The 23,261-nt window shown below is 34.6% G+C and overlaps 1 protein-coding gene and 1 long non-coding RNA gene across 2 annotated transcripts in view; both read left to right on the forward strand.

The window, feature by feature from the left end:
- The window catches only part of LOC133181545 (uncharacterized), a 28,991-nt gene extending 7,648 nt beyond the window's left edge, over positions 1-21,343 (forward strand). The window contains exons 5-7 of the mRNA XM_061316031.1: positions 51-259; positions 17,705-17,853; positions 21,190-21,343. Of these exons, the coding sequence (XP_061172015.1) occupies positions 51-259; positions 17,705-17,853; positions 21,190-21,337 (506 nt within the window). The 3' untranslated portion in view covers positions 21,338-21,343. The remainder of the gene's footprint in view (positions 1-50; positions 260-17,704; positions 17,854-21,189) is intronic.
- On the forward strand, positions 12,216-12,662 carry LOC133183264 (uncharacterized). The gene is made up of 3 exons (XR_009720613.1): positions 12,216-12,256; positions 12,353-12,410; positions 12,496-12,662. It is a non-coding gene; the product is annotated as an uncharacterized LOC133183264 (long non-coding RNA).
- Positions 21,344-23,261: the final 1,918 nt, after the last annotated feature.

The raw sequence follows: 23,261 nt of genomic DNA on the forward strand, positions 1-23,261 counted from the left end.
TTGAATGTATTGCTGTAGTACTACAGGGTTAGCTTTTGTTTTCCTTTTAGACACTTGTGCTGGTTCCTGTTCAGTAACGTGTACGTTTGACCATCGTAAATACAACACATTGGCTGGAGTAGGGGGAGACACGTGTTGTATATTGGAGGATAATATTCTATGTAATTCACGTGATCCATATCATCACACCAACAATATTCTCATTCACGAATTTGCTCACACAATCCATAAACACCTGCCATCCTCTATTAGGAGTCAGGTAATGTTAACACTTCAAAAAGAAATTACGTGTGCAATATACATGTGATTTATGCTCTTTATGATCAAAGGATTACTTTTAATCCAAAGCTGTTGTTGTGGAAGTGTAGAATAGAACTAAAAAGGAAATCGGAAGTATCGATGGAAAATAAGAAGTTTAACTCTATGGAAATCAACCAAACACGATTAAAATACGTTAATCTATCTGAATCTGAACTGAATTTTTGCATACTGTCTAGTAGGTAATTCAACTAAAGAATCTGTAAAAATGAAGTTTTGGTTTCCTTAACAGATAACGGCGGCCTATAATAACGCCCGTTACCACAACCTTTGGACTGCTAGTTCCTATGCTATGGCTGATGAACGTGAGTACTGGGCAGAGGGGACAGGCTCATTCTTCATGGTAGACAAACAACCAACAGCTACTGGAGGAATGAACACGTGAGTTTTGTTGAAGAATGAGTACTCATTGAGTGAGGCAAAGGTTTATGAACGTCCTGATTGCAAGTGATCCCTCATATCATGACAGAAGATATCACTCCTTCAATGGAGTTACTTATTAAGTTCAAATCACCTCTTTAATGACAGTTTTCCCAGGGCTGAGGTGCGATGAGGCAAATAGGGGGGACAAAACATTACTGTCATTTGAATCTGTAAAACGGCTAAAATTTGCTATTCAAAGGATTAAATAAATAATGCATATACTGAAGGTAGTTGACAATGCTTTTCGCGGGGTGAAAATATTCAATGTTTCCTCAACTATACTCAATATTTATTATATTATACTGAATGTTTTATACAAATATATACGCTCAGTCAATATCTGTCAAGCAATGTTGACTGTTGCTACGTTCTATCACGCTGGAGGGCGTGGTTTCATTATTCAGAGGGTAATAGTGTTTTTCGAAGAATTAGATTTAACTTTTTAACCTAAAAGTATTTTTTAAAAATATATCTACCATTACTGCTCAATGTTTCATCACTCTAGGGAACATTTGGTTGGATGCCGTGATTCGTGCAGCATGTAATAGTTCACTTTATCCGCTAAAAAATAATCCATATACAACGAAGAAAAAAGTGTTGCAAAGGGAGAAGAAAGTTTTATAATATAGTAACCGGCTTTCTTAAAACTTTCATTCTAATATCACCGAGCAAAATTAACATTTTTAAATTAAAATAACTTTTTAATATATTATACTAAATTTGGACGTTTATCTGTTAAATTCTCTATCTATAATTATTGTATGTCTATTATTTAGTTGATTGTGTCTCATTCTCTTTGAAGCAGGATTAAGACATTCCAATTGACTTTAAGTGACGTGTCAAAAGAATTGATACTCGTTAGGTGTAAATACCTCAGGACCTGTTAATCTAATATCAATAACTTTGTTTATATAATTATTTAGCAATGTCTTTTATGTCCATTCCATCAAAGAAACACACCTGTCTATCAATTAACTCAGCTAGTGTCATAATTCAATTATTGTTTACTCTCTATCTTACAAAAAGCTATGTCCATTATACCTTCTTTAGTTTTGGAGGCCCGATGCTCTACCGGCCACATCCAACTCGGTTAAGACTTGTAAACTTTTGTTAAAATTCATGTTCATTGTTATTTACCATCGTCCATAATAAATTTGGAAACCTGATTTACCAATTCTTGGACTTTATATTGGAAGACCATAAGGAATACGGCACCTTTCTCGTTTACATTGTATTACGGTCCCACAGCGCCGCTACTTTATTACCCGCCAACATTCCTTCTTCCCCGTTTACGCTAGAACAACGGATATAGTCCAGGAATTATTTTTATAACTTATAACCAAAATCTAACTGGTTATAATTGGTGTTAGAATCGGGACGATCCCCTTTGTGTTGTACCTTTCACTACGCCAGCGACGTGTTCTACCCATGAGTTTAATTTCCCCTAACATCAAACATCACGATGGACTTTTATTTTCGACCAGCATGGACATCAACAAATTCTATATGGCCGCAATTTAGCTATGCCTTTAACAACCCTTCTACAAACTTTCCGCCATCAGTGTGTTTTAACTGTGGACAGTATGGACATTACGCCAAAAAGTGCCAAGCTCCTACTAAAAAGTCAAAATCTACAAAATTGCGCGATGCACGCAGAGCCCAACTTTTCTCCAACCGAAAACTATGTCTTAGAGAGCTGCCATTCCACAGTCTTAAAGAAGCTGCTTTTCACAAATGTGTGGACGTAACTTCATCTCTCCGCTTTGAAATTTCAAGAACAAAACAACAGCTTAAAAGCTCAAATATCCGGATCAAAGAACTGCTTCAAAAACTGCAAACCACCAAGCAAAACTTGGAATCAACAGAGAAACAGCTCAAATCTGTCCAACAAGCCTGTTCTTTGAAAGTTTCCCAACTAGAAACGAACCTCCAGACCGTACAGAAAGCCAAACCAGAATTACAACGAGAAATAATTGATCTCCGCATTGTTCTGAACAACGCCAATAAGAACAATACAATGGCCTCAGACCATGTATTAGTACTTTCTACCAAAAACCAAAAGCAGTGCGAGGAAATCCAGAATCTGACAACACAGCTTTACGCCACTGACCAGAACATGACAAAGCAAAGGGATCGGATAGCCGAGCAAGACGCAGAAATCAGATGTCTCCGCTTCAAAATTGATACTCAGGATCAAGAAATCAGTTCCTTCCGATTCACAATCGAATCTCAAGTTCAAGAGATAGAAAATCTACGCAATCAAGTCGAGGACCAGTACAACGGAATCGAAAGTTTAGAGTATACGATTGAATGCGAGAGACAAAACGGACATAATCCTTACCCCTCGTACAACAACTTCCACGGACAGTGCCAATATCAACACTTCTCGCCATTTTAATTTATTAGGTGTTCCTTTCTAAAACACGAGGACGTGTTTTCCCGGGGGCCGAAGGATATTATCACCGAGCAAAATTAACATTTTTAAATTAAAATAACTTTTTAATATATTATACTAAATTTGGACGTTTATCTGTTAAATTCTCTATCTATAATTATTGTATGTCTATTATTTAGTTGATTGTGTCTCATTCTCTTTGAAGCAGGATTAAGACATTCCAATTGACTTTAAGTGACGTGTCAAAAGAATTGATACTCGTTAGGTGTAAATACCTCAGGACCTGTTAATCTAATATCAATAACTTTGTTTATATAATTATTTAGCAATGTCTTTTATGTCCATTCCATCAAAGAAACACACCTGTCTATCAATTAACTCAGCTAGTGTCATAATTCAATTATTGTTTACTCTCTATCTTACAAAAAGCTATGTCCATTATACCTTCTTTAGTTTTGGAGGCCCGATGCTCTACCGGCCACATCCAACTCGGTTAAGACTTGTAAACTTTTGTTAAAATTCATGTTCATTGTTATTTACCATCGTCCATAATAAATTTGGAAACCTGATTTACCAATTCTTGGACTTTATATTGGAAGACCATAAGGAATACGGCACCTTTCTCGTTTATATTGTATTACGGTCCCACAGCGCCGCTACTTTATTACCCGCCAACATTCCTTCTTCCCCGTTTACGCTAGAACAACGGATATAGTCCAGGAATTATTTTTATAACTTATAACCAAAATCTAACTGGTTATACTAACTCGAACAAGCTTTGGAGCCTATATACATATGTGTATATTATGAAGATCAAAAATGTGATCACGTAAACGTTGTGGTCCATGTACCTATAGCTTGTTTTATTAAATAATCTACTAATAAAAAATGGGAAAGGACTATCTAAGTTTTCGGAACTTGTGTCCAATCCCTTTGACATATTGTCAATAAAGTATGTTCAAAACAAAAAAATATTTGACAAGTGTTATTGCTCATTAATGACATTTGTCAAAACCGACATGTTAAATACTTCACAAAGAAAGCTCACAAATGAAAATGTCACATGTTTCTTAGTGTGTGTGTGTTTCTTTTTTTTCAAATTAAAATTGAAAGGTTACAATCAATCAGTAATAATGATTGAATGGCATGTGCTCTTTAGATGATTATTTCGGTAAGGACTCTCAAATACACGTGGGACAAAGGATATATATATATATATATATATATATATATATATATATATATATATATATATATATATATATATATATATAAAGGCCTTCAGAATTTCGTCATTTATTAAAAGGAAGCAAAATATTCGTATTAAGATGAAGAATGCATGTATATTCTCTCGTTATACACATAATCATTTTTATTCAACAGATGTGGACACACCCATTGTCAGACGGAACAAGAAGCCCGTTATTATATTTACCAGAAGGACTCTAAGCTGTATTACGCATTGTCCTACGTCTATCTTAACTACCAATATACGGTGCCGTCAAATCTGGCAACTTGTGTCACCGGATGATAATAAAACGTCTACTAAGACTCTGTTTTTATTTTTTTTCCTTCAAATTTTGACTCAATTTTGAAGGATGTTTGCAGACGACAGAATTTCTTAGGATTTATGACAATCAATTAGGTTGTTGTAAAATCTAAGCTACTTTTTATAAAGTCCTTTACCGATATTTTAATAGGTTAATATTGATAGTCTATTTTTATTCCCGCTAACTTGTCTGTGTACTTTTTTCCCGAGCGCAAATCTTATTAGTCCCCTACCGGTGAAACCGGGGGGGGGGGGCTGTAGGTTTCCTCTGAGTCCGTCCGTCTGTCTGTCTGTTTAGCTGTCCGTCTGTCCCTCTCTCTGTCTGTCCCACTTGGTTTTCCGCACTTTTTTTCTAAACGCTTGCAGATGTTGAGCTGATTTTTGTTATGTGACTTTACCTTGATGAGTTATAGATCAAGTTTGCATTTCGTTACGCTTCACTGATTTTTGACGGAAATACGGCATTTTCAATTCTTAACGGGAACCAGATTACACTTGCCGGTAGGGGACTAGTATTGCTAATGCAATACTCTCAGAATGCTTGTTCACAGAAGGGGTCTTTCTTGTATATAGCATTAGGCTTTTCTTTATTCAAAGAAAATGAATTCTTTTAACAGATTCTCAAAAATTTTAAATTGAAGTTAGAACATCTCATGTGTAGAATCAAACATTAGAAAAGTATGCCATCAAAAACACTTAATGACGTATGTAAATATGATACAGATCATCCAAGTACTGTGAGTCGTTTTAATCCCACGGTGTTAAAATGTCAATATTTTTCAAAAAGTACCAATCGCGATGGTTTTAATTTCACGCTGCAAGAAATTTATATAATTTTCGTACAGGCATTTAAACGTTTTTAAAAACGAATGATAGCATTCACTTTAGGTTTAATTTCGCGGAAAAATGACGAATCGCGAACATAGTGAAATTAAAACCATCATGATTATTTGCCAATGTACAATATTAAAAAATGCATCTTAAATTCAGAATGACACACCTTCATACACAGGATGCATTACATGTGTAATGATTTAAAAAGCCTCCTTGGTATATTTTACTAGCTCTGAATCAATAAATTATTTTTTAATTACATCACAATTTTTCATGTAAAAACATGTATCATTCTGTACGTCAGTGACTACCGGGAGTGCTAATAATTAATGCAATAACGATAGATCATCGATTTAAAATTCTTCTATACAATATCTACGTAATAAAAAAAAATCTTCAATTTAATAAAATGTCGATTCTTGAAAAGGTATTCAAAAAACCTGTTGCAAGCAATAGCGTATATTATCCCGAACTGGGTCAAGGTCAGTACTTACATTCACATCATTGGCAATCTTTCCGATAAATGTTCTTCATAATAATGCATGGTCAGATAAGAAATTATACATTTTTGTAAAAATGATTTTGAACTTGATCAAATGAACTTGAGTCAAGATCATGCCGCGCCTTCGGGTTTGCAATCTGTGTATGAGGTGTGAACTTATAATAAACGTAAAATTCTAATATTTTGATGAAATTATATATTTGTCATTTGTTAAATACATACTAAATATACTAAAATTCTCGATAATGCTAGCCTCAGTCAAATAAACATTTTTCAATTGAATACTGCCCTGCTAAATCCGCTGGTTTATTTGTGTTAATTATATGTATTCTATGTTGATCTTAAAAAACAATTTATAATAGGGAAAAATCATTTTATTACAAATATATAAAATCAATGGATAACAGTAAAAAAAAAAACCTTTTCTTCGAACGGAATTGACATGGAAAAGATGCGAAAGATAGTATTTTTTCATGTTTTTATGAAGTTCATATAACACTGCATGAAGTGACCACCTGATAAATAATTTGCCATTAATTTAAATTTATCTAATTCACTGAAGGACATTATATGTGCTTAGGCAAGCAATAGACTTTTCATTGCAACAGTGATTGTAAATCACTATAGTGAGTAATCTAGGGAACTGAATGGTTAATTTGCGAAGTTGTTTTAGGACCGCGAATGTAAACCTCCTTCAGATTAACAGAATTTACATGTATTCGGAGAAACCATTGAAACGATACCTCTGTAATAAAACGATGGCAATCTCTCATGAATACAAATTCGAACAGAGTCTCCATAGTTTAGCGTATAATGAAATTTTTAAAAGTAAATACTAATATTAAATCGGAACACAGCGAAGATCTTGACTTCTATGAAAAGTGAGATTAGCTGTTATTGCACCAATTTTTTCGACTTAGATCAGTTGTTCATTAGTATAACACAATGCCTCAATCATTAAGGTTTTTAACAGTTATCTATAATCTTTGTAAATATTGATTTTCAAGATATTCTACCTACGTAATTTTGGTCAACACCGCTTTGCAAACTGACTAGCCCATCCGCCTGCAGATCAGGATCGAGGTTCAAATCAATCGACTGAGTCTGAAATCTGCAGCCGATAAATGTGTCAGTAGCACCCTTCCATACATATATAATCCATATGAATTTATGCTAATATATCTTTAGAAAACAAATATTAAGGACAATGATTAATACTAAAATTTTAATATTTTCAAATGAAATTCACTCGATTTTATTGACCGCGTCACTAACTCCGGAATCATGATCGAGATGATGGATTATAGAATGATCTTCACGCCGTGTTTCCTGCAAAACAAACAGATTGGGTAAGTGGGAATTTGAGTGACATATTTTTCAGAAACTATTGATATAGTAATATTTTCATTTCTATTTGTTTTCTTTGTGATAACTCTTTGAAAGTTAGTTGAGTTGATTTCTTGATCATTCTACCGGAATGTAAATTTCGCCGAGCGAAAGGTCAGGAGCTAAGAAGGCCTAACATGTATGTAATTCCCGTGCGGCTGTCTTTGTGTCTGACGCTAAGGAGGCCTAATATCCATGTAAATCTCGTGTCTTTGTGTTTGACCTCAGTGGGCGGGGACAATTGAAATTAACATGCGAGGCCTCGTGTAATTTAAATCTATTAGTCTACATTTTTAAAATCTAAATTTATAATTTTATTTCACAATGAAATGGAAATATAAGGAATCACTGTCTAGTTAGTAGAGTATGCTAGGGACATCAACGATAGTTGGAAACGTGGGATGATTTATGCATAATGGGCGAAGCCCGTTATGCATAAATTATCCCACGTTTCCAACTATCGTTGATGCCCTGGCATACTCTACTAACTAGACAGTGATTCCTTAATCATCTTCCAGATAAGATCATACATGTAGTTCTGTGTATCTGAACCAAAAATTGAAAGATAAATCCTTGCATTGAATTCTTTCGATTGAAATTCTATCCCTTTCTTAGTTATAGATTTGATTTACCTTCACAGATTATAGTCATTCTGGAAAACAAGACTAGTGTCAGTAGCATAAACACGTATTTTTTCAAACAACAATGCCATGCTTAGTCACATTTATATGGAAGCATAATCAGGTATTGAAGATTCAGGTTTTATTCAAATCATGACTCCCAAGGGGAGGGATAGGGCAACGATCGGAGCACAATGTATTATGCAGAAATATCAAGGGAAAATCTTTAAATATCATCCTTTCGAGAACAGCAAAGGCGTAATTAGTCACAATTATTTGAAAGCATCCTCAGGTAATGTGGATTCAAATTTGTTCAAAAATGACCAGCTGGGGTAAGGTTGGGCCCAAATATTTGATTGTTTCACATTGTAATATATAGGGAGAAAATTTACTGATGAAGAATGCCCTGTGGCTCAGGTAAGCGTTGAAGTACATGGGCCTGTTGTTTTAGGTTTCCAAAAGAAAAACATGGACACTGCCATTCCTTCCATAATATTGAGTACCCCTCTCATATCCCTAACTCCTCCATACCACTGAATAAAATTCAATACGATTATAGTATAATCTTTATAACATTGTGCCACTGTGCCCCTCCTATTTTATGCCCTAATCGGAGAAATATTTTGGGTTCCCCATAGCGAAAATAGACTTTGTCATCATACTCATATGGGAATTGGGTGTAATTTTGTGAGCTCAATGCTTACAGTACCTGTAGTTTTATTTAGATAAAATTGGACATGTATTTGAAAGTCTTTTTTCTTCTTTAATCATACAGATATCACTGTTCAGCAAGGAAAAAGTGGGGGGGGGGGGTTATGCAGATTGAAAACCAGGAGTACCTTAATTGATAAGCAAGGTCTTTATCAAGTGTCAAATTAAAAAAAATGAACCTTTGATATCCGTAATTTTACAGTATAATGCTGTGTCAAATCTGATAGATAATAACGATGACCTATCATTAGGGCGCACACTTCAATAGTGTGTTTTATATTGCTTCTTGAGATATTGCTCAAATTTGAACCTTAAAAACGTAATGCTGAACGTAAAACAATAATCATTCACGTACATGTCAAATATTAATTTAAATGTTAATGTCATCGGTTAGCACACTAATCTTTATCAAATGTAAAAGTATACAGTTAAAGTATATCATTGAGGGAGTTAGCAAGATTCCAGTTCCCCAAGGCCAGGACTATTTCCCGAGGGAAATAGTCCTGGTCGAGGGGAACTGGAATCTTGCTAACTCCCGCAATGATATACTTTTAACTGTTTTATTATACCGATACAAACCTAAAATCTAGAGGATTCAGATAGCGTGATTTCATAGCAGGGATTAGCTCACTGAACTAACACACGGGGATTAGTCCATTCACATATCATACCAATGTAAAAGTAAAATCTAGAGGATTACGAATAGTTTTTGATGTAGGGATTAGCTCACTTGACTAAAGCACGGGGATTAGTCAATTCATATCGATTTCTAGGGAAATAAGTCACATCTAACGATCTGAAGTTATATAGGGAAATATAAGTAGAGGAATAATAAATAAAGATAAGGAACAGTGATCTATCTTAAAAAAAAAACTCCACAAACAATACAAATATGCGAAGAGGGCATAAAACACGGACCCCAGGAAATTCCAGAGGTGGGATCAGGTGCCTAGGTGGAGTAAGCATCCCCTAGTGACTGATCACACCCGCCGTGAGACCTATGTATTGATCAGGTAGTCGGTAGTCAATTCAGTACCTAAACAAAGGCCTAACAATTTGTATGAAACAAGTCAGCCAAAATACGACCCAAGGATAGGTTATATTTGCTAACAAGGACATTATAACGACCATAAAGTTTACGAAATACTGACGCGGCTGTTGAAACCCCTGTAACATCAACTTATCAGTGAGTAGCCTGCCTCGCTTTAAAAATTGATTGTACCCAGCGCAAGCTTTTGAGTAGCAAATAAGTTGGGAGATATAAACAACATAAGCAGGTGATAGCGGAATAGTACTACATAAATAAGGAAAGTTGAAGATGAAAAAGCAAAAATTATCTCGTTTGTCATACAATTTAGTTGTTAATTGGCCTTTATTGTCTATAGTCAGTAAAATATCTAAGTATGAAACAGATGTGGCAGACTCTGTGGTGTCTTTTATTTCAAGTTCACTGGGATATATCGAGTCGAGACACGAATAAAATAACTATTGTTAATTGTTTTCCTCTTCTCATGTATAAGTTTTTGAATCAATTCTGCTTCATAGGAATATAAAAACAGGTCAGCTAATAAAGGAACACAATTAGTACCCATCACAAATCCAACATTTTGTTGGAAAACTTGGTCTCCGAAGACTACATAAATGTTGTCAATGAGGAACTCCAGCATCCTTTTAATATCAACTTCAGAGTACTTGTGTGTACAATCGGAGTGTTTTTTAACGTAATAATTTTCAGTCTTCGACAAATCCCGGGAGTCCGAAGCCCGGGACCTGGTAAAATTGGAAGCGGGCATATGGAAATTGCATACTTACAAGCCCGAAGGGCATGTAAATTCTGAGGCCTAAGCCTCCGTATTATCAACTTAAATAATACCAATAACATTAAATGTACTTAAAGTCTGATTTTTCATCTAAAGTGGAGCACCAAATAAAATATTAACGATAGTTTATTCTACCGCGATTTCCAAAGAACTCTTTTGCAAAGGAGACACAAAAAGTGTCCAGGTTGAAAATAATATTAATGGCGAGACAATAGATCTATAGAAATGGATTTCGGATCATTTCCTTGGCATGAAAAGGCAAATAAGAATAAAATTACTTGATAAAATTCTGGGCATGTAAATATTTGTTCGGGCTAGCGTAATAAGTGGTTAAACCTGCCCGAAGGGCATGTACTGAAAAAAAGATTTGGCGAAGACTGAATTTTGCTGATGACCAATCACATGATGTGAAAATTTCCGAGTTCCCTTTATTTTAAGAAGCAGTTGTCTATGATATCAAAAAGGCTAACTCATATTTTACATGCATTTGATTACATGTCTATACTTTTGTCTCATATTCATCGATTACTAGTATATTGAAGAAGTTGTTTCCGGAAGCAAATTATTCCAATCAATGGGGGGAGGGGATATCACTTTGGACATTAAAACTTTTGAAGTCATGTCTTCAATTTAAGGTCACTCTGTTAATCTTTTCATAAGTTTCTAATATGAACATATTCATCAGCTAGTTCCTTTACTTTGAGCTATTAGATTGCTCTGAGAGATATACAATGATCTACGTAAAAAGGGTCTTTTACATGTAAATAACTTTTCACTGTCATTTGTGAATGAAAAATACGTCACAATTTGCTATGTACTTTCAAGGACGTAATGCACTTGGATATTGTAAAAATAAACTTACTCTTATCCAGATTACTGTAACAGTTTTAACAGCCAATATATTGATTGATCGATTGTATGTTGTTTAACGGTCCCATTCGAGAATTTTTTCTCTCATATAGAGACGTCACCGTATGCCGGTGAAGGGCTTTAATTTGAACCATACTCGGTACTCTGGGCCATTGAGAAGTATGGGTTCTTTGTTGTCCCAACTCTTACCGTGACAGGGGGTCTCGGTTTTAAGGTTTTTAGATACGTGTCTTTCACTTGTAATGCCAGGTGTTTGGCGAAGGAACAGTCGTTACATGTACCTACGTTTATGTCTTAGATTTGACAGCGGCACGACGAACGAGAATAGAACCCGGGCAACCTAATCACAAAGCTAACGCCCTACCACCAGAATGCTTTTACCGGTGCATACGTATTAATGTTATTACACTGGGAATTGGAACATCAGTTTGTTTGACAATCAATATTTAATGTTTATGCTCAGCTCATTTTGAAAGCCTACAAACATGTATGTGTCTTGCAAAAAAGTGGGGGTTTTTTCCAAAGCACCCCAGATCAACTTTATAAAGCAGTATGTATAACACCTTGCATTTCGAAATAAAAAGTAACTTCATAAAACCAAATTTATATGTCTAGCACATCCCCCATAGCTGCACTGGAAGAGCATAGCAGTTATCTTTCTGTGTACACTTCAATATTAACCTTTGAATTTATCCGGTCAAATGTCGTAATGCCCTATATTTCCCTTATCATATATATTTAATACCTTAAAAAAGAGAGCCCAAGTCACTTTAGAAAATATTCCCCTTACAATGAAGCGCATCTTCTTCGGGCTTCTGTGCGCTTATGGTACATGTGTTTATTTTTTCTGTTATAATAATAATGATAGTAATAACGGAAAAAAAACCTTTTTTTATGTGTGATTAACAAACAAGTATGTTTTAGTTGTGTGTGCTTTGCCGCCATTGACTCCAGAACAAGAGGAGCTGATGAAACAGCATGGGTAAGTATCTAGAGGAACAAGAGCACATAAGAAGCATTGATTTGTCTTTATCATAGCTACTTTTATCGCAATTTATACTTTATAGATTGAAAGTACTATCCTTATCAAGCAATAACACATCATATTATCATGGCAAACGCGTGGCGCTGAAGCACAAGTACGTGGGAGCTAATGGGAACATACAGAATACGCGGTATAGCGGGGACTGGTTAGCAGTGGAGGCCACCACAGCCGTCAGCGAGTGGGGACACTACCTGGTATGATGTTTTAAATGCAATCCATATAATAACTTCTAAATCCTTTCACAAATTCAAGTAACACTTCTTTGGGAAACTGAGAATGACCTTTTACTAAAAGTTGTAGTAGAGAAAGGAAATGCAGTAGATTCATCCTGAAAAGCTTCGGGAATAGTTTAAAATTATACAGAATACTAGACGGTATATAAACAGTGTATGTTTTGGAGTGTAGCAGTTGAAAACCTGAAATAAGAAAAATATTATCAACTGACGCGTCAGAGGAGGTTAACAATGGTTTTCCAAAGGGATTCAATTTCCTCTGGAACCCTCGAAAACATGCAGATTTTATTTCATTATTTTGAATGTCTACATGTAATTAACGAATAAAAAAATCGGAAATTGTCTTGAATCAGATCTCGTTTTGAAAGGCTTATAAAGGGGATGGGACACAGATTTCAAGCATATTTTCTAAACTTTTCTAAATCAAATGCAAGACTTATATGTTGCTAGATCATTTCATACCAAATATATTAAAAGCGTGTTAAGAAATTTTTTTTATCAGGAAATTTTTAAAAATAAGATTTTCGGGACGCGTTTGATTGACACACGCGGGTATGTTAAGGCTACACCCAGAGATATCCTACTTGCCTTCACAATATGACGTCATAGTAAGCTGTATGACGTGAACTATAGAAATAATGATTTCTTAATATCTATCTTTAAAGTTTAATTTCAGGTCCAAGAAAAGAATGAAATCATTCAAAACATAACATAAACTAAATCTTGTTGTTTTGGGTGGCATAAATAGCTAATTATTTAGCACGGGGGTTAAGTACCAAACCCATGACGTCATAACTATTGATCAAATATTTGCCGAGTGAAATGAGAATTCATGTAAACAAATATATGAAATGGGAGTTTTAAGGCATATACCATGAATGTTATGTGTGATTCATAAGGAATTAAAGATTAAGAATCAGGTACGCCGATATATTCTTATCATTTTTTCTTATAATGAACATAGTCAGTGCTTTGAAATCCCGATCAGTCGTTCCTCTGTCGTTCTATAACAACAAAGATGCAAAAGTTCAACACTACGCCGCAAACTTTGAAATATATTTTTTGTTTGTATCGAAAGCTTGTATTCTATAATACTTGGAAAGTGCTGCTAGAATCGTGTGGTTAACATGAATTGATAAAAATTCCTTGATCGTATGTATAAAATGTAAAAATTTTGGTAAGGTTTCATGCGAAACTTTGGAATATTTTTTTCTGTGTCAGGAGAGTAGGATTCTAGCAGCACTTTTCATGGCCCAGTGATGTTTTTACATAATTATTTTCACTAAAAGAAATGAATTATCTCCGGGGTAGTGTTGAACTTTTCACTTTTTCATTAAGGCAATTTTTCTATTTATAGACGTCACGTGATGACGTCGTAGTGGAGTGCTTCTTTTAGCCTAAGACTCAATGACGTCCATACAATGGATAATAATAGTAAATGTTTTATCTATGGTTTTTCCGATTTATCAATGTTACATTTTACGAAAAAAAGTCTAAATTCGCCGAAATATGATCTGGATACTGCCTTAACATACCTGCGCATATTTTTGTACTTTCACAAGGTTAAGAAAAGTAGAAATTGTGTTGTGAATTTATGAAAAAAAATGAAAACTATAATCAGAAAGTTCAGAGTAGAAAGGCGAGAAAGCAAAACCCGCTCCCCAGTATTGTCACTCTGTGCTCAGTGGCGTGGGCACGCTAAACAAATTGAACACACCTTGTAAAACGTAAACACTAATAATAACAAAGTTCGTGCCCTGTTTACAAATACAGGTGTTTGACATGATGTTATGAGGAATGTCGTTCTTGTTGAATTCTTATAATATTCATGTAAGTTCAAATCATTAAACTGAAGTTATTTTTTAATAAAAATAGACATTTAAAATTGTTAACAATGCGACTGTGCCCAGGCCCCTTTAAACTTTCCACTTACGCTTTTCTCAATAAGAAAGATTCGACAATTATGAAAATTATTCAAATGTTTGAATCCTTATTCCGCTCAATAATTTGGTTATTTCCGCGCTCGAAAACGTTTTTTTTTTTTTGGAAACAATTAATGTATTATTATCGCATTTGTTTATTCAGCTTATATCAGACACACACCGTCGTGTTGGAATTCTACGATGAAACGTAATTATGCACATATCGTTATGTTGTCCGTTGTCAAGTGTGTTGCTAATGCTGAGGGGAGGGTAACATTAAAAAGTGGTTAATACTTCTTAACCAATCAGATTTCAGTATATTGCACTGAATACAAATTCAAGTAGATCTGTATTTGGAAAACTTACATGCTTATTTGGCTGCCTTCTATTTTTCAGGGTTTTAATGCAAAGCCACTTATTAATATGTAATCATACACATTTTTAAGAATGCGTGCATGCTTTCGTCTTAAAAATAATTTCTCATGATTTTGCCATCATGTTTATCTGTGAAAACCCACTGAACTTTTGCCAAAGCTATGTATACGCACATCTCTGTAGAATTTTTTGTCATAGAGTGCTTGCTAGTAATTGCATAAAAATGCAATTAATAGCTATATCTTAAATGTTTCGACTTCATTGTTGTTTTTAAACACGCTTTCATTTTAAGGCAGCAGTGATCGCGGCAAGGATGACCAAACACATGCCATCCTCCATTTTCAGTGCTGTAGCTCGGAATGCCAAGATCGCAGTCTTTGCCCATGGTCAGGATATAACTATTTTCCCAGAGTATGCTGCCGAGAGGGACACGCCCCAGTGTCACAGTAAGCTCTCTAAGGTCACACTAAGCTGCCTAAGGTCACAGTAAGCTGTCTAAGGGCATAGTAAGCTAAGGTCTCTGTTAGCTGTCTAAGGTCACAGTAAGCTCTCTAGGATAGTAAGATGTTGATCACTAGCAGTGTTAGAAGTCAGCAGAAGAATCAGAGAATAAATGTTTCTCATGTACAAGGATAGGCCTTCTCTTATCTTAGTTATAATCTTCAACTGGTTTCTTCTGCTAAAAATTTTATCTTTGTACTTCTGCTCATAAATTGCAGTCAAATAATTTTGAATATTTTGCTGTTACAGTAGTACTACAGGGATAATTTTTTTGCTTTTTAGACACTTGTGCTGGTTCCTGTTCAGTAACGTGTACGTTTGATCATCGTAAATACAACACATTGGCTGGAGTAGGGGGAGACACGTGTTGTATATTGGAGGATAATATCCTATGTAATTCACGTGATCCATATTTTCACACCAACAATATTCTCGTTCATGAATTTGCTCACACAATCCACAAACACCTGCCATCTTCTATAAGGAGTCAGGTAATATGTTAATACTTCAGGAGAAAATTACGTGTGCAATATACATGTGTTTTATGCTCTTTATGATCAGGTCCCTTTCTAAAGAGGAAATTCTTCAAAAATCATATGTCAGTTTTTTTTAATATTCCCAACAATCAAAGTGAATTTGAATATCATACATATGCATTCCTAAACTTTATAAAATTCCATACAAAGATACAGAGTTGGTTCCAGTAAATGTTCTACCAAGCATCTTTCTCTACTTCTCACTAAAATATTAACAGCAGTGAAGGAGAAACTTCTGGAATACTGTACAACAATATATTTGAGAAGTGGTGTAATTCAGATGTGGAAGCCTAAAAACTTCATGGAACTTCTAGAAAATTTGAAATCACAAAATTTTTACCATAATCAATAACAAAACTTACGACTTTTCAACGTTTTATACAACCATTCCCCGAGGTAAATTAAAGTCGAGGCTTTTTGACTTCATAGACAGCTACTTCTTTCAACGCAAATGGAACTCGTAAATTTACTTACCTTGTCATTGATCATTTGCAAAATTAGTTAAAAAAAAACATTCTGATTGTACACACAAGTATTCTAAAGTAGATATTAAAAAGATGGTTGAGTTTTGATTGACAGTACATGTATCTATGTAGTTTTTGGAGATCAGGTCTTCCAACAATCTGTCGAAATTCACATTGGTATCAATTGCCCCCGAGAATAGTAGATGTATTTTTATTTTCATATGAAGAAGAATTTATTCAAAAACTTATACATGAGAGGAAGAAAAAACACTTGCTGTGGCTTCAACTCGACATTTAGATCGACGACGTATTATTAATTAACATTAGTTACTTCCTTCAATATGTCGACTCCAAATATCCCAGTGAACGTGACATGAAAGATTCCACAATGTCTGACAGATCTGTTTCATATTTGGATGTTTTACTATAAAAAGACGTTAATGGTAACCTAACAACAAAACTTTATGACTTCAACATCTCTTTAACTTCAACTTCCCTTACCTATGTAGCTATATACCATTATCACCTGCACATGGGGTTTATATCTCCCAGTTGATTCGTTATGGTCAGAACATGCTCCATGTACGAATAATTTCTAAAACGAGGAAAGCTACTGACAAACAAGTTGATGAAACAAGGATATCAACAGTCTTGTTTAAAGTCAGCATTTCACAAGTTCTATGGACGATACAACGACCATGTCAGCAAATACAATCTATCATTAAGTCGAATGCTGACTGACGATTTTTTTTTCATACTAATTGTTAGACCATTATTTAAACACTCAATCTACAAATTTTCCGTTTGCCCGATCATGAGAGTGATCACCCGGCGGATGTGACCGGTCGACAGGGGATGTTTACTCCTCCATAGAACCTGATTCCTTCTCTGATGTTTTAGAGGTCTGTATTTGTTTTGCTCCCAATTTATTGTTTCAATGGACATTTGAGCCTTATTACTGCTCGTTATCTCCCTTTTTCATCAAAGAAATTACTTTTGATGGTGTACCCAAAGCTGTTGTTGTGGAAGCTGAAAAAGAAATCGGAAGTATCGTTGGAAAAATAGGATTTTTAACTTTATTGAGATCAACCAAATAAAATCAAAATACATTAATTTAAGTGAATCTGAACTAAATTATTGCAAACAACTAGGTAACTCTACTAAAGAATCTTTAAAATGAAGTTTTGGTTTCTTCCTCAGATAACGGAGGCCTATAATAACGCCCGTTACCACAACCTTTGGACTGCTAGTTCCTATGCTATGGCTGATGAACGTGAGTACTGGGCCGAGGGGACAGGCTCATTCTTCATGGTTAACAAACATCCAACATCCACTGGAGGAATGAACACGTGAGTTTTTTTAGAATAACGAGTACGCTATTTAGTGAGTCAAGTGTTATGGACGTCCTGATTGCAAGTCACCCCTCATATCTCATATTATAGCAGAAAATCACTCCCGTAATATAAGCTCTGGGGAAAAAATGTGCTGAAAAAATTCTCCCACTTAACAAATGGTTTAAAAAGTTATATTCGCTTACTAAGTACAAAGTCACCTCCACTATGATAGTGTTTTTCAGAGCTGTTCAAAGGATTAAATAAATATTGCATGTAATGAAGGTAGTTGACAATGGTTTTCGCGTTGTGAAAATTTTCAATGTTACCATCAAATACTTGCAATATTTATTACGTTTTATTACTGATTTTTATATATTTCATATAAATACATATATCAGTGAACCGTGTGCTCATAAATTCTGAGCAGTCAATATTTTTTTGAATATTACCTATCGTCAAACAATATCGACTGTTGGTACGTTCTATCAGGCTGAAGGGCGAGCATTATTCAGATGGTAATAGTGTTTTTAACAAATGCTCTTTAACAACTCAGATTCAACTTATTTACCTGAACGAATAATATTTTAAAATATCTCCCATTATTGCTGTATGCATGGGCGGATACAGGATTTGTGATTGGGGGGGGGGGGGCGTGGATAACTTCGTTCAGGCAGGGGGTCTGGGGGCCGCCTTAAGGCCCCCAGTGGGTCCAGGGCGAAGCCCTGGTGGGGGCCCAGTGGGCGAAGCCCCCGGAAGCTCATGGGTTTTCGTGAATTTTAAGAGTAAAACCAGGCACAAAAATAGTGGTATTGATTAGTTATGTACCCTATGTTATTTCATTTTTTAAAAGAAAACACACACACACACAAACAAACAAACCAAAAAACAACGAACAAACAAGATCAGTTTTTAAAAATAGCATTTTACCTAGATATACAAGAAGTCACAAATTTCAGAATGTTTTCCAAAGTACCGTTGTGTAATTTCGACCGATTATTTTTTTTATATTTAGATTTGTTCAAGTATGTCACTGCCTATTACATGTATTACGCTCAACTATTACTGGATCCCTTTTCCTTCGAAATACCTTTTATTGTTCAGATTACATTGTATTATATGTATTATTCGTCAGGATATAAAATAAATGTGTTCGATTTACAAGATATGTGTGATGGGTAACTTCGACCGCACACGGGGTATTTTCGATCGCTGTGCAAATATAAACGAAATTATTCGCGTCATTTCTAATTTAAATATATATATATATATATATATATATATATATATATATATATATATATATATATATATATATATATATATATATATATATTAATTTAAATTACTCTGTTGTAAAACATAAAAGATTGTGAAAAAGTACCGACCAAAAAAAAGTAATTTTCAAAATGTACCTAATTTGAAGACATTAAGTGCACTAGGTGCCTAGAACAGATTTACCGATTTGTCAAGGCATGCTACAAATGTATATATATTTGCAGGCATCTAAACCGCATGTAAACAGAACAGATGATTTTTTCACTGTTATAGAACTACTTTCTACGGAGTATTCTTGTACATACTGATCCTATTATTTTTTTTTTATACGGACAGTAGTCATGATTTTTTTTTTGGTAACATATAGCATTGCGTCATTTTCATTGGTCGAACTGAGTTACCGCTGACGCCATGCATGGGTAACTTCGGCCGATATCTGTTCAGCTGATTTGCATTTTATTTGTAAAAACTAAATACCATAAAATTAAAAAGGTATGAATTTAAGTTGCAAAATTAAACATAGTTGATAAATTTCACGCCAGGAATATCCACTGTGTCTTTCTATATACCCGGTATACAAGATATTTTCAGAGGTGATAAACTGATAATTCCCCGCAATGGTTAAAAAATACTCGTTCGTAATTTTTCGGGCGATAAAGTTTCTTCTTGGATGTAATTTTCCAGTCAAGAAATAAATTTCGCCTTTTATGATCAACATTGATTTGTATATGAAAAATGCATTTTCTTTCTGCATAAAATAGATGTGTTTACACTATAATGGGCTATAAATAAATTATTTTAAGGTATTTATGAACGGTCGAAATTAACCAGGTGGTCGAAGTTACACCATCCTAACCTAGATCCTGACGTTACATTCCATTTAGGCCTATATGGAAAGATTATGAGATATGTGTAATGAAAAAAGTCTAGTATCTATGTAAGTAAATTACTGCATAGTTACACCATTTGATAAATAAATACATCAATCAGTGGACGAATTTTTAACGTAGACCGTCTGATTTAAATTCATTTATTTACCTTCGACCAGCCTTTAAATATTGCAGTATTTTCCTTGCATCATGACAGGAAATTGACAAGTGCAGTCTACCTTTCAAATGAAATCGGGAGACGTTTTCCGGTTTGAATAATTATGAGATAGTATTCATAGCCTAGGGAATGCAAGGTTTTCAGACTTGATTTTTAAGAAAACCGGTACTTGGTCATTAAATAAAATTACCATTTTTTAATTGACCATTAATTGTAAAACCAAAGTATGGCATTATTGATATTAGTCATGTTATACTTTGAAAATTTTAGAGGGGGCGTGCGCCCCCCACGCCCCCCCCCTTAAATCCGCCAGTGGTATGTTCCATCACTCATTTCCTCATACCGGTAGTATGTATAAAGAAACCCTAGGTAGAATTTGATCGGATGCCGTGATTCGCGCAGCATTTATTAATTGCTGTTATCCGCAAAATAATAATGCATACGCCTTGAATAAATTAGTATCATAAAGGGAGAAAAAGGTTCTATAATATGTGCTATTTAGTAACCGGTTTTTCTCAAACTTTTGTTTTAATTCGAATTTTTTTTTTTTGTGTAGCCTTTATATGTATTATAAAGATCAAAAATGTATCATGTGATCACATATGCGTTGTGGTCCATGTACTTATTGCTAAGCGATCTGGATGTTTTATTGAACAATCTACTAAATAATAAAAATATTTGACAAGTATTATTGCTCATTATTGTTAGTTGTCAAAAGTGACATATTAAACACCTCATGTAGAAAATGTAACACTATTTTTTATCATAGTGTGCACGTGGTTTTATCTAATAAAAATAATTTAAATGTCACAATCAATCAATGATTAGGATTGAATTGCATGTGCTCTTAAGATTATAATTTCGGCAAGGATCCCGAAATTACCCTGGGACAAAGGACATATATATATATATATGGGGATTATAATTTTCTAATTTTTGTCGTATATATGAAGCAAAATATTCGTATAAAGATTAGAAAATGCACGTGTAAATGTATTTGTCATATACATAATCATTATTATTCAACAGATGTGGACACACCCATTGTCAGACGGAACAAGAAGCCCGTTATTACATTTACCAGAAGGACTCTAAGCTGTACTACGCATTATCCTACGTCTATCTTAACTACCAATACACAGTACCGTCAAATCTGGCAGCCTGTGTCACCGGTTAATATTAAAACGTCTGCTAAGATTTTTTAAATTTTGACTCAATTTTAAGGATGTTTGTAGACGACATATTTTGTTAGAATTTGATGACAATTAATTAGGCTATATTAAAATATAAATTATATTTTATGAAGTCCTATGCTGATTTTATTGGTTGATAATGATAGAAAGTCTTTTTTCTCCAGCTTACTTTTCAATGTAGTCTTTTTTTCTGAATGAAAATCTTATTCACGGCGGGATCTAGTAGACTGCCATATTTTTTTCTTTATTCAAAGGAAATGAATTCTTTTAACAAATTCTCAAAGTTAGAATACCTCATGCTCAGAATCAGACATTAGAGCAGCATGTCAGCGTTGGAGCACTGAGTGATGCGTGTATCTATGATACAGGTCGATCAGACGAGAATTTGTTGTAGTACTAGAAACGTACACCCAATTGAACAAAAAAAAAACATCTTAAATTCAAAATGTACAATATAAAACTTTCATACAGAGGTTGCATGTATATGTTTTAAAACGCCTCCTTGGTATGTTTGACTAGTTCTGAATCAATGAGTTGTTTTTACATTTTTTTCATGAAAACTTGTATCATTTTGTACTCCAATGACTACTAGGACTGCTAATAATTAATCCAATATCGATAGATCATCGATTTAACATTCGTCGATACGATATCAAAGTAGTAATAAAATCTTCAATAAAGATTCGTTTCTTAAAAAAGGTATTCATAAAAAATAGAAACCTACTGCAAGCAATAGTGTATGTTACCCCGAACTGGTCTTCCTCCGTTCTTATGGCAACAGCGGCCATTGTGAATGTATCATTTACGATTACACTTGAAAATCATTATTGCTATGAAATGTTGTTAAGATTGGTAAGCAGGAAATGCGGACAAACCTAAGGGGAACGCTAACAAAATGTTCCCATTGAATTCGCTTGGGGGGGGGGGGGGGGTTGACATAAATATGAATAATCAACCTAAGCTTTAACAAGACAGGTACTATGAGTGAGTTGACATTATTATGCCCCCTCGCTGCAATATTTTTTTTTTAATTTTCCTTATTCAATTTTCTAAAAATGACCTAGAACTTACCAAAATCACCTTGGTGTTTTAAGGAGAGGTCCTAAGTAATCTTTGAGTGAAATATGAACATCCGATGTTTCTCTATCAGATATTATGGACCTGACAGGAATATTACACTTTTCTACTGGTGACCTTGATCATGGCAATGACCTTGGGTCAAGGTTATGATATACCTCCAGTTATCTTTGTAATTTTAAATTCCCATTCTTATTCATGAAAGAGTTATGAACTGGACACATTTTTTTTACTCTTTTTCTGCCAGGGACTTGAACTTGCTGGAATGACGATGGTCAAGGTCAGAACACACCTTCAAGATAATATTTTTGTGAAATATGAACTTCCAATGTTTTCCCATTAGATACAGACCGGACACGAATTTAAAACTTTTTTCCGTCATTAACCATATCCCTGCTAAAATTGCCATGGATCAAGATCATGACACACCTTAAATCATTTAAAAAATCTCATTTCAAATTAGCCTCTATTAGAGAATTATGGACTGGACACAAAAAATACATCTGCCAATGACCTTGAACTTGCAGGAATGAGCTTGGGCCAAGGTCAGTACTTACCCTAAGGTCATTAGAAATCCTTGCGACAAATGTTCATTACAATACATGGTCAGATCAGGAATTATATATTTTTGTAAAAATAACCTTGAACTTGATCAGATGACCTTGGGTAAAGATCAGGCTCCGGGGCCATGAAACTAAGACGAGCTAACTTTTGATCTTAGTCTCACTTTTACAAAAGGAATATATAATGGAAAAGTGAGACTGAGATCAAAAGTAAGCTCGTCTCATTTTTAAAGCCCCGGAGCCAGGTAGGCAATCTCTGTATGAGGTA

This window comes from Saccostrea echinata, unplaced genomic scaffold, assembly GCF_033153115.1.
Source record: "Saccostrea echinata isolate AGI-Se365-2 ecotype Australia unplaced genomic scaffold, CSIRO_AGI_Sech_v1 ptg000009l, whole genome shotgun sequence".
Taxonomy (NCBI): domain Eukaryota; kingdom Metazoa; phylum Mollusca; class Bivalvia; order Ostreida; family Ostreidae; genus Saccostrea; species Saccostrea echinata.